We start from the raw sequence: 17997 nt of genomic DNA on the forward strand, positions 1-17997 counted from the left end.
ACTTAGCGTATGTGCTCCCGTTTATCATTATAAAGAGGAGCATGGGAGCGTGCATGGACAAGAGTGGCAACGGTAACGAGTTAGAAACGTGTTCCACGCCAAACTCTTATTGTATCGATGCAATACCCTGCCCTTTACATCATCCCGGCTTGTTGTACGGCTGATGAAACAATAACCAGTTGGCAATGAAGGGCGACACAGCAGACACACATCATGGCTGCAACATAAGAGAGATGTGGCCCGTGTCGCCACATCAGCTCATTGAACATCAGCAAACACACACACACACACATGCGCGAGCGATGGAAAACTTGTTGCATCCCATTGACACCGGTACGCCGTCAGAAGAGAAAGTCTAAGCACAACCGGGTAAACAAAGTACACAATGTTTTTCCATCATCTTTCACTGTTGCTCCTGCTGATGGTACCACGGTTGATAGGAAAACTTACAAATATTACTCATTTTCTTATAACACGATGATGAGTAATACAAAAGCGGGGAAACAATATTATTTTTCGTTCCTTCTTGTTTCTCAGAAAGGACCAGAAAAAAAACCCGTTTTGTATTCTGTGCTTCTAATACAACAACTTCAAAGGCGCGACCAAAAAGGCGACCTTTTTCCTAAATATATCCATCGAAACACAACCATCGGGGGATAACAGAAATGATTCATGCGTATCGGATGGAACCCAGAGGGCGGGATGGCGGGATGGTTCACTTACACCCGCGAGGAGCGAGGAGGTGGCAAAAATTGGCAACTAAATATAGCACACAGGGTTACCGTAGTCGCGACATGCCCATTTGCGTCTTAATGAGTGTGTTCATTGGGTTGTAAAACGGGAAGGTATTGCACGGAGCACGGAGCATGTTAAAGAGGCATACATTGTTAGGCTAATGTCACAACACTAAGATCGGCAAGAGGCTATATAAGACACGCTTATGTTGACCATTTTATGGAGAATTTGAGAGGCTTTCGTTCTTGCCTCGAATTCTAGTAGAATGCGGCGTGAAAGATATTTACAGATGTCGTTGTTCGTTGTCATTTTCAGGACGTATCCAAAACAGAGATAGGTTAAGTATGCGTCTACTCCATCATCATCGTATCAAGCGACTTCATCATCGTCACCTTTTCGGCTTTGGCACAGTATACGAATCAAATCTCTAACAGAACAAGGTGGTAGTGGTGGTGGTGGTAAAACCAAAAATCGCCGATCTTCACACGACATGGCTGGGGTTCAAATCCCACCCGGACCATTCCGCCACAGTGAGGACTGACTCTCCATCTACATGGTATCAACAAACCTATTTGATGGCCGACGTGACCGGGTAGCCTCGGATGCCTCGGGTGGCAGAAGACACGATAGCAATACAGCCTTAATACGGTTGGACCACAGATTAAATTCCATCCGTACAGTTCCCTCGTACTGAGAACAGGACATCCAACGACAAATTCCTTTACCTCCTTTCTTGGTAAAACTAATATTGTGACCGAGCTAACTACAATATATTCCTAGTCATTAAAAAAAAGTAATCTGAAACAGTATTATACCTCATACAACCAATCTTTGGCTACCGTTCTGATGAAAGATAATGTTGATTCCTTTGTCAACATCCGTTTACAACATGTACACCACAAACGTATGAGCGTGTCAATGATCTTAAATCTAGCATATTTTACCCTCTTCTCTGAGATGTTTCACAACCTTAGATTTATCCAACCTGAATGCCTTTTTTACCGCTTTTGTTGCAAAAGAATACATTAGTTGAATATGTGTTGTGTTGTTGAACCCTTCATTGTCATTGTAATTGCAACCCACCCCCCAACAACACACAAATAGAAACTAACAGTTGAATTCTCCAGGTTTTCGACTAGACTTTTCGATTGTGCCATCTTGATTTCATATCCCCAAATATACTAATGTTACTTTTGTACTCACGTTTTGCACTCGGTGCTGCTCGGTGCGGTCAGTTCCAGCATCTGCGAGACGTTGGTGTTGATTAGGAAGAACGTATTTTTGTCGACGGCGCTCTGTCGCACCAGTATGAGATGGATTTTGGTGATCGGATTAAAGCGGCCTTCGGCGTACTTGCTTTCGCTTCCGCCGAGCCCGGGACTAGAGTGATACTTGACAAGATACTTGTCGTCCTGTGAATGCAAGGGAAAGGGAATATTGGTATCAAGACATGTCGTGAGACGAGTTGGCTCGCAGTGAACGTAGGATACTAACCTGCTTCTGCAGCAACACCATTATATCTTCGAACAGCAGTCCATGCAGTTGTACACCTGGATTCTTCTTCATCGTTAAAGGCCCATCGTGGATTAGCTTACGTACGGTTAGATCAATATTCTGGAAGTAAACAAGGACGAAAAGGGGTATAGATAAAACATAATTTTCTCAAAAACTTAGTCGGATGGATTATGTTACTTACTTTAAATTCAATAGAAGCTTCCTTATCTAACCCACTCTTGTCGAGCTTGCGTTGGATTGTTAATAACCTGCGCAGAAATAAATGTAAATAAATCAACAACTTTAAGAACTGCTTCCACGAATGAGCAGTATACTTACTTATGCATATCCTCCTCAGTTCGCACCGCCTGATTGACGTGATCCAGTATCCGTTTGGCGGACTCGTGTGACTTCCGGATGGCGAGCGCCTCGCTCTCATTCTTCGGCGAGCTACGCACGGTAAAGTTGTACAAATTGTCAAACAGCAACGGATACTTTGTCAGCCTTTGTAGTGCCGTCGGAAGCAGATCCTTCAGCTGCAGTCGTCGGCACGCTTTGTGAGATTCGGCCTTGGTTAGGAGACGTTGCAGCTGTTCATCCTTTTTCCGACGTTCCTTTAACGCCTCCAGGGCGATCTGTTGCCGGGCACAGAAGTGTGCCGCATGTTCCTTCAGCTCTTCGCCAGTTTGCCCATCGAACTGTGAAAATAAAAATGTATTATTAGTGTGTATATCTTACAAATAGTGCTTTCTAAGCTTCCCGATACGATTTTTAGTATTAAGTGAGCCACAGTGAACGCATAACACCTGGTTACTACTCATATCTGTTCTACGCTGACTCACTTCTCACGATCGTACATTCACCCTTACCATGGTTAACAACAGATCACCGATCTCACGTACGACGTTCCCGTGCTCGCTTCGCCGCTGTTTCAGTTTCAGTTCGAACGCGGTATGGAGATCTTTCAGGTGGATCAGCGAGTGGGGAAACAGTAAGTTCAGCAGCTCGAGCGGCAACGCACCGGATTCCTGCAGCGGCCGCATGAAGATGCCCTCCAATAGCCTCAGCGTGCGGACGTGATTACGCTCGGTTTGGTAGATCTCTGCAAGTGTGCAACAAACAAACAAAGAAACTCAGCATACTTTGCCCCGAACGAGCGCGAACTGAAAGCCTTGCCGCCGTTTCACGCCGTTCACAATTTACGTACCGTTGATCACTTCCTGGCGCTTCTTTTCCAGATCGCCGATGGAGGAGAGTATTTCGGGCGGGATGTTTGAGCTCCAGTCGGCTTCCGGTTCCACCGTACCCTCGTCCTCACTGTCAATCCATTCGCGGGCGGTAGGAACATTCAGCCCGCCGAGACCGGTTCCGCCATGCGTTACGTTCGTCCCACTTACGGTCGATGCACTCGTGGGAAGGATGGAGGCACCGGCTGGGGAGTGTGTTGGGTTTGTACCACTGACGGTTCCTGCTGGACCAGCCGAGGAGACCGCAGTCGTTGCACCGGTGCCACCACTGACCGCCTCCAGCGAGGTCGATCGACTGTCCAGTGCCAATGGAAGACTAGATGTGGAACTGCTGGAATAGTTATTGTTCGCCAACGAGGACGCCTCATTTTGTTCATCACTGGGGAGAAGGAGGAAAGCCAAAAAAAGAGTTTTTTTTATGTATTAGTACTTTGCAAATTGAAAATATGTATGTGGAACTGATGGAACCTTGAAGTTCGTAAACGACTTAAAACCATTTATTGCCTTGAGGATATTGAAGTAAAATTGGGCTCTAGTGTGGCTGGCATCTAATAAACATTCTAGAAATCGTTAGCAGCAGAAATTTACAGAGCATCAGAGCATCAGGCTGACCCGTATTCAGAGGCTTTACTACCTGTCAATCTGTAGTATGCCGTATACATAGAATATTGAGCACTAATCGCTTAAGTCATCTGAAGCCCCGTTGTTCTCAAAAATTACACAAAATTCTTCGAGGTCCTCAAGTACAGCATGCTGATTTAAATATCTTGTGGCCGTTTCAATTGTAACAGCATTGAATTTATAATACTGATTAGCTAAATTGCTATATCCATCATACAGCTTTAGTAAATGAATTTGAGACCTTCCTTAAAATGAACAAACGTGCCCCAAAAACAAAAACCAAAACAAAACCTATTTTCAACAGGAAATTCTTCACACAACCTCCTCAACTAACAGGCAACAATTTGTGCAGTACTGTTTGCTACCATTCCTGCCACGGCATGAGGTTATTTTAAATGCAAATTCATTACCTTCACCTTAACCAATTTGCAAATGCTGGGAGAAAAATGAGGTTATTCCTGTGTTAAGTGTGTTTGTGCGCTAGAGCTAGGTGTCATAACCCACATCTTGGTACCATCATACCCTGAATTTGCCACAGGCATGGGAGGGCATGCATGCAGTACTTCAGGCGATGGTGATATAGAGCTTCTACCTAATGTTGCTTCTCTATCATACCGTCCCCGGGTTATGGATATCTTCCTCCGTTGGTAGTGGTATGTATGTGTGGCACCACAAACACAAAACCATTCCCCCAAACCGAACAGTGAGAAGGAGAAGGTAGTGCACATGGTACATCTTCTCCAACACCATCAACAAAGCCGTACAACTGACCCCCATCGGACGTACTACAACATACCCTCCATCGTTCTTATTAATATCAGAGTTCCCGCCCGAGTTCTCTTTCGTCTTGCCACTCTTTCGATCTCCATTTTTCCATTTCACCCCGGTGCAGGTGCAACACCACGCCGCACATACTTGTTTGTCATTATTGCCTGCCTGCCCTTGGTTTGCTGCAGTCTAATCCCTTGTTCTCCTACTAATCAGCACACAGAGCTCGGTCAATTAGGAGGAGGGTCCAGTCAACCGAGCCGGGAAAGAACGAGGAATGATGAAAAGCAATTCTTCTTCAGTGTGCCCCTTGCCTTGCATAATCCTCTAAACGTAGCGCACTGCAACGGCTGGTTCTCTACGTGCCTTTTGGAAAGAGTTGCAATCGAGAATAGGGTAAAGTTTGTCACCGAACGAAGCGATATTGCTCACAAACAAGGGTTGGAGAGAGGGTTTTGCTGACGGAACTGTTCAAATAATGAAAAATTAAAAAAACTGTGCCAGATATTCGTTAGAAGCTATACCAATGATACCTGAACTGCACTTTTGCCAGGTGCTTCACTATGATAACGAAGAATATCTGCCAACGAAAGGGCAGATGATCAAATGAGAATGAATTTTATTACAGACGTATTTCTCTATTCCCTTTACTCATGACTCAAGAAATTGATTATTAATTGAAAAACAACACAAAAATAGTGGAATTGTCGTCTCTTCGTGATGGGAAACAATCACTTTTAAACTAACTTTAGCATCACCAACTAGTGTCTGAATCACAAAAATAGCAGACAGAACCTTAGAAACTTACTGTAACACCACTGCCACACACAGACACTGTTCGAAAGATGCCATTTCTCTGCTCTGTTCTGCAAACACACCGCTGTCAACATTCGCCACCATATCCCCGTTTTAGAAACTTTGCTTGTTAAAGTTATTCTCGATGAACAAAATCAATGATCCACACCTATTCCTTTTTCCCTTTTTTGTACAGTGATGGACACACATTTCACTGCTTGTCTGTGCATTACTTTTAGGATTTAAAATGCTTAATTTTTTTTTTAAATTTCCAATTTACTCCTTCTTGATGGTGTTGAATTTCTATTCCCGAAGTCTTATAAAATTTCCATTCAATTGCTGGAATTAAAATCTTTAAGAATTTAGATTATTGGTTAGCATAAAACTAACTCAGAGACAGTGTACTCCCGCTGCTGCGAGCGAATAGACAATAAAATCCATTTCCTAACGAAAGGATGGCAATAAAGCGGCTATGTGTGTTGATAGTGAAGAAAGGAAGGAAACTTCATTAAAACGACCGTTTTACGTGCTTCCCTTCCCTTCGCAACTTTGCTTGCTGGGGACAGGTTCTGATCCCACACCACCAGACCCAGATCCCACAGAAATAAAAGGGACGATCACCGCTAAAATCCTCTTCCTATACGACCCGAAGTTACAAAAGTTGTTCCCTATGTGTTTCTTCCACCACACTTTGTGTTGACATTTGTGTAGACGACGTTTGCTAGTGTTCTTTTAGGGATAGTATACCTTATATACCACACTCTCTTTTCCCGCTCATGTCCACACCTTTGCTTTCTTTAAAAAAAATCCCTCTGAGCCACCTAATTTTTCGGGACGCCTCATTTATCATCGAGTCGAGCATTTCCTCCGTAAGGATAGACAACGACAAAAGGTAAGGAAATGCGTGGGGAAACTGCCGCTGACAGCTAGCAGGAAATGGAACGTGCTTGATAATTGGTTTCCTGCAGGATCGCCCCATCATGCAGAAAGCGAAAGAAACAGTTAAAGTTTGAAGTTTACCAACAACCGTGAATGGTTTTCCCTTGTTGTAGGTATCATATCAGGGGGCCTATCGAAAACTCGATAAAGACATTAAAAATGATAACTCCCGTACCGCAATAGTGTAGTATTTCAAGCAAGATACTATCTCCTTCCTTTCTTCGGTAATGTCTCCATATCCTTGTGGTGTGGTCGTAAACATTCCTAGGCACCTGCTCCAACATATATACACAAACACACCTCCCAGAACTTCCCAGAAAAGGTGAACAGGTATTTGAATATTTCTGTTTTTTTCTTTCTTTCTCCCTCTTTACAATGGTGTGTAGTTACAAAACGCACTGTTCTGTTTACATTAGGTTGGAAAGCCGATGGAAATCCAATTGGAAAAATACTGTACTTCTCCTCCTCCTAACAAGACTCTTTTCTTTAGAGCCAAGCCTCCTCCTCCGGTTTGTGTCTTCGTGGTTTCTTACGGCTGGGGATATCCATCCGTCCGTGGAGGTGCGTGCGAGTGACCAGAGGTTTTATTTTCTTTCTGTTCGCTGGTATGCACCAACTTCAAATACCTTACCCACCACGTACACAAGCACATGTACAGAAACACTGGAGGCCATACGAGGAACTTGCTTACTAGCGTTACATGCATTACACCCGGGAGTGTAGGTGGTGTAGAATTTCCCAAGGTTATGTACTATCGCGCGACGCACAACGCAGGGAGAGATCGCTATCGTTTGCCCACTTGGCGAGAAATGTGTAAAATCCACTTAAAAGCGCAGTTCAGCAGCATGGATGCTAATCGTTCAAATAGGGAGATTTCGCAGTAACATTCTTAAGGGTTTCTTCAATACCGAAGGAAGGCAATTGTTGATCTTGCTCCTGATCTAATTAACACTATTAACGTTCAACAAACACACACACTCACAGGCACGGGGAACTGGGTCCGCCGGTTGAGAAGGAAGCAGATTTGACCCGCGCCAAACGGATGGACCGTCGACGCATTCCTGGCTTTTCCTCCTGGCCTTGTAATCCTCAAGACCAAATGGGACTACTATTCAGCGAACTTCCCAAAATAATCCCCCAAAACTTTTCCACCAATTCCAGACAACTAAACTGGACACCACACACAACGACACACAGTACTTGCGTACTGAACACTCGGCGCGCGCGTTTAATTCTGCCACAGTTCGTTGGCTACACGTATTTAGGCAAATGCTGCTGTGGTCTGCTGCTACCAGGCGTTACTACTATCGGCCGGTGTGCGCTACTGGCGTACGACGACCAACGGTGGCCGACGCGACTACTACTGCGAGTTCCGCTCTCTCGCTACGGGACCGCGCGTTCGAGAGAAGTAGTCGGATGTGGATCCATCTGGAGCAAAGCGTGTGTGTGTGTGTGTGTGTGCACACGAATAATAAAGAAAAGAAGAAAAAAGACCAACAAACCCCAACAGTGTGAAGTCATTGTGGCGTAGGTGGGAGCTGACGGGGGGAAAACAGTATTTTCCCTGCCCTCATCAGCGCGCACCGATATTGCCAATCTACCACCATCGGCACGGGATCGCATTCGCCGGCGAGCACGGGAAGAGTGGCGTGGCCGGTGATGGGCAAAAACTGCTCGGATCGTGCGCACACAGTACCATTTGTGGGTCGAGCGTCCCATCGAACAACGGGCGTCTGTCACTCGGGCTGGAAACGATAACCGTAACACAACTGTCATCTACTCCTCGCTCTGGTCGTAGTACTCCGGTGACGGAAGCGTCGCTTTAGGGTTAGTCAGGACGCAAGGAGGACGGGGGCGTACGTTCCATATCCTCCAGATTCAGGTGAGGAAAAGTTAGCCAACGTGGCTAATTCATCCGAAAGGAAAATTCCATCCACACAGAAAGGTAGAAATTGGAACACCAGGATATGTCCAGCAATGTGTGGCAAAGTGGATCAGTGTGGCCGTCGATTCAAATCTTCAGCCAAGTGCATCCTCGTAATGAAGTCATTCAAATGTACATATAATCGCTCTAGTTTGCAAGTTCGACCCGCTGTAGGTTACATGAGACAGGCGGAGTTGATAATATCAGGACTTAATTGTACCCAGTTTAATTTCTCTGTCAGGATGATATGCTTTTCCTTCCTTACTGAATTAGATGTGACCATTTCTGTGAGGACATATTTTAGCGTAGGCTTTCCGCATTTTATGATAGCACTGGACTACTTCCCGATAATATTAAAGCAATCCGCGTGTCACAGGACAAAACAAACTGACGACGCCATCGTCCTCTCCCCTCGAAAGTGGCCATCAATTTTACTTGCCCGCCGGTGATGATGATATTTGTGTAGTGATGTTTTTTTTGCTTTGCTTTAACATCGAACGAAAAAAAAGGAAAACATTTCGCTGCATGCCTAGGAAGCAGGTCAACGGCAAACAGAGACCATAATCATTGATGATGGTGGTTGTGGTTGTCGTCATCATCATCACCATCATCTCCATCATGGCCGGCAACAAACAAAAAAAAAGGTTCTATTTTCAGCTTACGTCAGCTATTTATCTTTACCGATTGGTTTACGATTTGCGTCCTACTCCTCGCCTAGCTCCAGGAGCAACAGTAAGATGATGCCCAGGCGAAGGTGCAGGTGGATGGGATTCATTAATCGATCGTAGTCAATCATGTTTTCCTCGCTTCTACCCAACACACAAACATAGTGGTGACGTCACCCACCATAATCGTCCGTTTTTCTTTTTCTATCCCACTTCTATATACCTTTAAGAATCCACGCGTAACTAATAACACCTCGTAGTGGCCACTATCAACGCTGCGAAGCGCGAATGTGTTGCTCATCATCACATTCTTAGCGCCGTTCTTGTGTGTATGTGTTGTGTGGGACAGCTTCACGTTTCCCTTGTGCTTTATGTGCTGCACGCGTCAAAACACGTCTCGCAAAGCACAGCGTGTGCATTTCTTACGAAATGCGAAGGCAAATATTTTCCATCCATAACTTATGGCAAGACTTCCTCTCTCCCTTTTTCCAATTGGGATAGAAAAAAACGTCATCCAGTGTCAACCGGTGTAAATTGGGAATTTAAAAATAAACCGGATAAATTCCTCCAGCGAGTATTCAGCGAGTCAGCCATTCGCAATTCCATAATTTAGATCGAATTTGTAACAACTAAAAATAAACGTTACAAACAAATGGCAAAAAAGGGGTTTTTAAATTACAATTACTACTTACGCCGTTTTTGTTAGACTCGGATCGGATGTTTTCCTTCGCGTGGTGCGCGTTTTCTTCTGCGATCTTTCCTTGTACGATTCGGATCGGTTTACCGATACGGGAGCAGATTTGGATTTGACACTGTTTTTTGGGACAGGGACGGAAAGAATTGACACGTGGTAAATATCATCGTTACCATCTGGTCTAGTGCATCTTGTTACACAGAAGCGTCAAAAGAAACTTACTTTTCACGGAACTGATCATCGTCGACGGACTGTTTGTAACCGTAAGCATCGGACGATGAGCTGTTGAGATGGTCGGAAGTGCCACTAGTGTTAGCTAGCTGTCCACTCAGGTCCTGACGACGGTCCGATGGCTGACGGGCTAAGGATGTGTTGGTACTTCGCTCTGTGAAGGGTTACAAAAGGTGAGTTAAATTTATATACGTAAAAAGTTGTACTAAATCTGTATCAAAATTTGTCAAGCTGTTGAAGAATACACTAATGGACTTGGTTCTCTTGTGTGTGACACTTGAAGGCCCGATGTGTCAACAGTTTGAAGAAGCTTTTTTAAAAACTCCTCCAAAGATGAATGACGAAATCAGCCGAATTTTGCTAGCTGCCCGGCTAAGAGATGATGTCATTCTCAGGATGCTACGGTTAGCCCAGCAGCGTAAGTCAACAGTGCGTTGTTGGTCTTGGATGCGACATTGTCTATGCAAACTGAAGGCTATGCTTAAACACGGTTCCTCTTGAGTGGAACCCCGTGCGTCATACCGGATAATGTCGTCTAATGCTCTAACGAAAATTGATCTCTTCCGAGTTACGAACATATCGGTGGTAATCCACCGAAAGGTCTACGATGGTTTGATCTTTGACTGCGAAAGGCGCGTAAGGCGCGTAAGGCGCTTATTTGCATTCGTAATTTATTCTGTCCGAGTTTAATGAATCGCTTAACCCCGCTTGTGTACAACAAGAAACAAAATAAGAATCTAAATTTTTAAGAAAATATTCAACATAAAGAATAAGTCGTCTTGTTCGACTCGAACCGTTTTGTGCAGCCAAGTAATCTTATCAAACTGTCCATTCACTTCACCTCGCACACACACACATGCATTGCATGCGAAATATTTACCATTTCCGGTGGTGTCATTCGAATCGCCCACTTCATTCATTTCCTCAAGATGTTCTCCTTCTGCACCATCACCACCACAACCTTCGTCTCCCGAATCACCATCTAGTGATGTGGGCTCTGGGGTTTTCGTGAAGCTTTCCGTCCTGCCCGACGAAGGAATCGAGGAACGCTTCTTTTCCTGCTGCTGTAGGGTCTTGCGTGATTTAGACTTCTGCAACTTGTACTTCTTGTGGTGGCCAGGCGCTAGATTGCCGCTGCTGAGATGCAACAGATGTGAGCGAGAGCTGCTTATCTGTGTGCACGATCGTGTTTGTTTACGTTCAGCCCGCGTTCAAGTGCGTGTGTGAGAAAATTGTGTGGTCGTCATCGTCGTCGTCGTGCGAGAATTCAAATTTAGGGGGCCACATGTTGTCACCATGGCGTGGTTATTGTTCATTTTTTTTTACAAGAGATCGCGTTGTTGATCGTGTGGAAAGCGGAAACAAAACGTACAAAACGTGAAGCAGTTAAACATCTGGTTTTGAATGTGCGCCACTTCTGAAGTGGCCATACGCTTCTTGCTGTCCCTGCACAGCAGTTGGATGGCAGGACAAAATATCGAAAGAATTTATTAAAATGATCGTACAAGACAGAAAGTATTACTATCTTGAATGCAACAGTAGTGAAAGTGGTTCCTTCCTTTTATACAACAGGACCAACCATCTAGGCTGTTTCTGGACCACTGACCGGTGGCCAACTAATACTTCCTTAGGATTAGCGTTGTGTAATGTAGCTTTTTTTAAAGAGGAGAGAGCATCAGCTCAGGTAAGAGGTGAGACCTCCCGGTAGCTCCTCGATTGTTGAGGGCGAAGAGCTACCTCGTAAGGGAGAAGATCTAGAAGAGTGCTAAGAGCTACCTCATTATGATGGAGAGATTGAAGATAGCGAAGAGCTGCCTCGTGAGGACGACGAGCTACCTCGTGAGAGCGAACCCGTAATAACTCACAAGTGAGCAGAGAGAGCAGTAGCTCTCGAGCTTACTACCCAACGCTACTTATGATATATTGCCAAAGACGAAGAACATATGATCATTCTAATCTGTACTTCTGCCATCCAACTGCTGTCAAAGATAATGGTCTTTTTTACATTTATATTAACAAATACAGCTTACAGATTTACTCGGAGACAACGGATATGGTCCATTGACGGAAGTTTTCCCATCGGCCGCTCCATCATGATGATCGACCAACTTTGCCAGGAACTTTGCGGGCGAATGCTTATTGTGGTTCAGCTTGTTCTTGATCAGTGTATTAATGTTCAGGTTCGTGTTTGACTTGGAGCTCTTGATCGTGGCCGATCCGGTCGTTGTACGCGTGTCCGTGATCGGCATCGTAACTACCTTCTTCGAGCCATCGAGACGAGACTTGGACGAACTCTTCTTGTATGTCCTCGGTGGGGGCCGAATAACCATCAGGCCTACGGTGACCGGACCCGCGCTAGGTGATCCGGCCCGATCAGATGATCCCTTCCGATCTTTGCTCTTCTCCCGCCGCACACTGTCCACCTTGCTGGTGGTGCTTCCGGTAGCGGGCGGTTCACCTTCTGGTTTTGGACCATCGTCAGTGCTCTTGTTCTTGCGCCGCATGCGCTTCTTCAACGTCGACACACTAAACCGATCATCTGGAAAGCTTCCCGTGCGGAACCACATCATGACACACTGACTGATGCTGACGTGTTGCTTGACGTCCCTTTACTGGCATGCATTCAAAAAATGATCAAACGCACACACACACTGGACACCGGAGGCGACGCGCAAAACACAGAGGAGACTCGCCTAAAATCGCTTCTTTTTTTGTTGTCTCTCTTTTACGATTTTTTTTATTCACTACACTGCCCCAGAAGGTTACGACACTGAACTACCAGGCGACTTGTATCCTTGTAGCGTTTCACTATCACAAATCGGTATTAAAAAAAAACACTACCCAAACAACATGTTTAGTGGCAATGAGGGTACAGAAACCTTCCCAATTTTCCCAACCCCCAAACAAGATGGATTTTTCACGCGTAAACAGTGCCCCGCGCACTGTTAAAAGTTAAATACAATCCGAACACAAAAACACCATTCGCGAAAGGAAAGAAGGGCAAAAGACCGTACGTACGTAGCCCGGATTGGCCGTATGTGTTTATCTTGGTATGGCGATTGAGGGAGTTGTTCGCTTTCTGTTAGTTGGTTTACAGCAAAAAAGTTCAAGCAATGCGGCATGTGGTGCTTTTCTTGTGTGTTTGTGTCCACCCGATCTTCAAACATGTGTCGAAAGTATATGGGATTCTTCCCCACCAATGAAACATCTATTGCTTTATGCCCTGCTGCTTTTGGCTGGTTTTGTGCGGTTGATGAAGGAACGGAAATTTTAAAAATAAACCGTCAAACCGTGGCCGGTCATGAGAGCGTTCCGTTCAGAAACTTACCAAACGAATGAATAAAACACGACCAAAAAAACACTTCTCAAACTCGTGAAGAAAATGGTTCTTCGTCACGGTTAGACGTTTGACAGGATGATGGCAGAACTACGTGAGGGAGATGTTTTTGAGGTGAGCGGTAAGGCCACCTCGCCTCATCTGCAACAGGAATGTGTGTACATACAAGCAGTAGGGCGGCCAAATATCGGCCAAAAAGCCGTGTGCGAGCGACGGCGGGTGTGAAGTGAAAGATTAAAAACAAAACTGCTAAAAATCGACAGCCGGACAAACGCGCGTTCGTCTCGCGTGTTGTTTGGCTTGTTCTTGTTGAATGAATTATTCATGCGCCATCGCCAGAACCAGGCAGCCAGGTAAGGAACGCCGCATTGGGCGACAATATTGAAATGTTTTTCAAATTTGAATTTGAATTCAAACGATTTGGAGACACAAAACCCGTGTGCTTGAGCGACCGAAAAGTTGTCACTGGATGAACCGATTTTCAACTAGAATTCTATTTTTGATAATAATACTGAAACAGTAACGAGTAGCGAAAGATCACGGGAAGCCTCTCGTTACAACTAATTGCGGGAGACCGAGTACTTCATAAACCGACCAAGCGACCCAAATGATTCGGGAAGGTCCTCAGAGCACGCGTAGCTAACTACTACCAACTTCATCGCAATTAATCATTCGCAATGAGAGCACGGCAAGCAATAGCAGCAACCCACCCGAAAAAAAACCCCTCGCTTGTGACGATGATGGTCTTAAATAAAGCTGCGTTTTTCCTTGTGACGCTGCCAAAGAGTAATCATCACCACCACCATTACCATCATCGTCACCAGCAGAGTGGACTGCACTGCTGCGCCGTTAAACGCGCACATTGTCGGCAAATTGTTGCACTAACTGTTGGCATGAGTTTCTGCTTAAACTAAACTACTCCTGGGTGGGTGGTACCATATGCAAAGTCATATCTAACCAATCAGCTGTGGTGCTCTTTGCTTTAATAAGTAGATCAGAAACGATCTCTGGATCTTGTGCAGCGTCTTGCGGGCCTATTAAAACCATCTTTCCTATTTAACCATCTCCTTTCATGTGGGGGTTTTGATGGTTGATCTTTGCTCTCAGAAATCGTGTGTCCTATCAGAAGTTTTGGTTGGCAAATACGATTTTTCTAGATGAAGATACACTGCTTAGAGTTCATTTCATATTCAATTTTCACCGAATGCATAGGATTGTAGCAGTTTGTCATGTCATGAAAAAGCTACCGATCAACCACGATTGTAGCCCTGTTATCTGTCGCTCTAAGAATCCTATCACAACTAAAACAATTTTAACCTTCTTTACTCCATGCATGTTGCCTCCATCATTCATGATTTAGTATGAGAATTTAAAAACGGGGGAAAAAAGAACCCCCATCTGTTCGTGACACAAACGGTGATGACATATCAGTGTTGTGAACACCTACACGAAATACCGCGATAATTCTTCGAACTGTGTGCGATGATGGCGCTGAGAGATCTACCATCCTGTATTTCGCGAAATTGTTACCGATCTTTACCACCTTCCCTCCTGCCTCGTCACCCTTCATCTCCATCTCGTTGTGAAGGTCGGGGTCGAGATACTGTGTTTGATCAACGAACGACCTTGAGTATATTACTATGCTTGCTTAATTATAAAACCATAGCAATTGACCTTTTTTGCCACACGCACACACACAAACTACACCATGCCACCATATTGTTTAATGAACAATATTTCCTTGCTAGGCGGTTTGCTTATTAAATATTACACGACACACTAACACACACAGAGAGCATATACACATTTTCTTCTGTAAAATTGTAATTATATTGATTTTCACGTTTCTCTTATTTGAAATCCAACTATTTTGCTTTTGAAAATCACCTGATTAACACTTCTCTTATGTATTGAAAGACAATATTAAAATGATTTCCATTAAGAAAACACCACGATCGATGAAACCGTTTCATTCAACGGAAAAAAACGAACAAATCCCGTACGCAAATATAGCGCGACAAAAACAGCGGCTAAGCCGATATGTCCGTTCGTCATCCGCGTTCACCGTTCGACTGCCGCGAATCGATGGTCCACCGGTCGTGCTCGGTGGTCCACCGACACAAGTGTCGCGCGCGCATTCGTTGTTGGCGCACATTTTGCACCGAGCGCGCACATTTTTACAATGGAGACGCTCGCCGCTGCCACACCATGCCATCATCGCGATCGTCGTCGCACCGTGCGACCATACATTCACGATAAAGCCACGATGTATGTGAGAGATGAAGTGAGCAATCCATCCACAAGGGTGGTTTTAGCTTGCTTTTTCCCACCCAACACGCTTGTCAACAAGGGTGAGTTCTTGCTGCTTAGGGTTTACAGTGGTTCCGCCGTGTTTCTCTATGTGCGGGGTCCATGCCGTATGCGAGAGAATACAGGGTTTTATAGGTTTAAATACATCACACACACGAATCATCATCACACGATGAAAACTATTCAGAATTTCATATACTCAACTGTCTTTGTCATGAAGATTCTGTAGCAATACTGTTCATATGAAAAGCAATTAATACAGTTAGTAAAGGAGATCATTAAATCGGGGGGGGGGGGGGGGGGGGGGGGAATTAAATTACTCTTTGATCCTTGATTTTAGTATAAAAGTACACTGTTTTTTTTTTTGCTTTGCAGGGAGGTGGTCCGTTGTCAGAATCGGTAAAAATGCCGGTCTTTACAGGCCGGGATACCGAATCCCATCTGAACCACCTCTCAGTTTACAATACTGCCTCGGCTGCTATGGCTTAAACAAAGTCTAGGGAACCCAATAACGGCAGTCGAAGCCCTTACAAGGTTAGTAGAGCCAAAGAAAAAGAAAAGAAGATATCTTAAGATCGAAACTGTCAACAAAACTGGTAATCTCGAAACTCACATCGTTTCAGGCATGCTTAATTTGTCTTGGTAAACCCTGCAACGCTCCAATGGTTGAGAAAATTGTGAATCAAGCTTAGCTACTTCGTGCGATGACGCTGGTGGAGGTGAGTAAGTTTGGCTCTTGTAAGCAAGAGAGAGACCGTGTGAATCGCTGTTTGACATTGTGATCGCGAACCATTCAGACGGGCTGAATGATGAGATTGCGTGGAATCCCAGGAAATATACACTACACACAGTACGCGTTAAGAACAATCCGAGGAAGAAAAAATGCCCTTTTTGTATACATAAATGCGATGGCGATGAAGCAATATGGCCCGAGCATTGCTGATACTACAATCAAACCAACTACCACGCTTCAAGGGCCTCTTGATAAAGGTTCGTTGCATTATTGTTGTGCAGATTTTAAATTATTAATGCAATTGATTTGATGTTTTGTTACTAGAATGCTTCGATTGAGGCGATTGAGACGATTGCGCGCCCTATCCAGCACTCGACGAGGGTATTTTGTAAGAAATAAAAGAGTAAAAAATCAACAAGCCAATGCAAGTTGTTTGCAATGTATTGCAAACACCGAGTATAAGCGATTAGTCTCGCCCACGGATTGTGTACACACAAATCTCTCTTGTGCTCCACCACCATCTGAGGCTGATGATGTAGGAATGTCTCGCTGCGTACTCTACGAACAGCAGCGCGTGCAGCTTCGCGAGTGATAAAGCAAAAGGTGAGCTTCATCACACGCACGTGCTGAAAACTTGGCTAGGTTAGTCATCAGACAGGCAAAAGCATCGCTGAGGCCAAGAGGCAGTATGTGATAATAACGATGACGATCACCCTTCTCTTATCGAAAACTACATTTACGGCGTGACAAATTCGTTTGCCGTTTCGCTAACACTAAGAAAGTTGGTATATTGTGTGAGAGAACAAGCGGGAAGGCTAACAAGTTCCTCGATCGTGCCTTCTTCGGAAACATGAAAATGACGTAAACCCTTCTAAGGTGGTTTTGTCCCTAACGCTTGTGTGCCACCCTACCACATTACCACGAGCTTTGAAGCTACAACCAGCAGCAGCAAGAGCGTAGGTAATTAAACTGGTGAATGCTTTTTTGATCAATCGCGAACCGGTTGCACACGAAAGCGCACTGTAGAGAAAATCTATTCCGTTAGAGATGGTGTTGAAGTGCCCGTGGAAATGGAAGTAGCTTTTCCCATAAATACGGGTGCGTGCAAACATACACACACACACATGGTTAAAATTGGATCGAGCCAAAAATGGACAGACAAGTCTAGGGCAAGTCAATTACGATTATTATTATGCATTATGTTACGTTGGTAATCTTTCGATTGAGAGTTTAAGTAGTTTGATAGTACAACGAATTTCTTTTCGATTTGCTTTCGATTTTTCTCGTTTTATATTTTTCTTTATTGATTTATTTATTTTTTTATTCATAAAGGACGGCCAGACCGTATTGCTTGTTTATTTATTTATTAGTGAAGAAAAAAAAGCATATCTACTAGTCCTATAAAATGGTGCATGCTTTTTGGAGAAGATTTAAGAATAAATGCCCAAACCAAAATAATACATGCGCATAGGATTGATTTTATATCATCGGTCAACCAGAGCAA

The 17997-nt window shown here is 44.4% G+C and overlaps 3 protein-coding genes across 3 annotated transcripts in view; 2 read left to right on the plus strand and 1 right to left on the minus strand.

Annotated features, from left to right (window-relative positions):
• LOC126568338 (protein draper) overlaps positions 1-17997 on the plus strand; it is a 305035-nt gene that overhangs the window by 75534 nt on the left and 211504 nt on the right. The window lies entirely within an intron of this gene.
• The window catches only part of LOC126567853 (catenin delta-2), a 151825-nt gene that overhangs the window by 70181 nt on the left and 63647 nt on the right, over positions 1-17997 (plus strand). The gene's annotated exons all lie outside the window — the stretch shown is intronic.
• The window catches only part of LOC126568651 (uncharacterized), a 64080-nt gene that overhangs the window by 12891 nt on the left and 33192 nt on the right, over positions 1-17997 (minus strand). Inside the window, exons 11-18 of the mRNA XM_050225165.1 lie at positions 10105-10267; positions 9881-10000; positions 3437-3855; positions 3099-3331; positions 2569-2927; positions 2432-2498; positions 2230-2349; positions 1939-2147 (exon numbers count right to left, since the gene is read on the minus strand). Coding sequence (XP_050081122.1) covers positions 1939-2147; positions 2230-2349; positions 2432-2498; positions 2569-2927; positions 3099-3331; positions 3437-3855; positions 9881-10000; positions 10105-10267 — 1690 coding nt within the window. The remainder of the gene's footprint in view (positions 1-1938; positions 2148-2229; positions 2350-2431; positions 2499-2568; positions 2928-3098; positions 3332-3436; positions 3856-9880; positions 10001-10104; positions 10268-17997) is intronic.

The sequence above is a fragment of the Anopheles maculipalpis genome, chromosome 2RL, assembly GCF_943734695.1.
Source record: "Anopheles maculipalpis chromosome 2RL, idAnoMacuDA_375_x, whole genome shotgun sequence".
Classification (NCBI taxonomy): domain Eukaryota; kingdom Metazoa; phylum Arthropoda; class Insecta; order Diptera; family Culicidae; genus Anopheles; species Anopheles maculipalpis.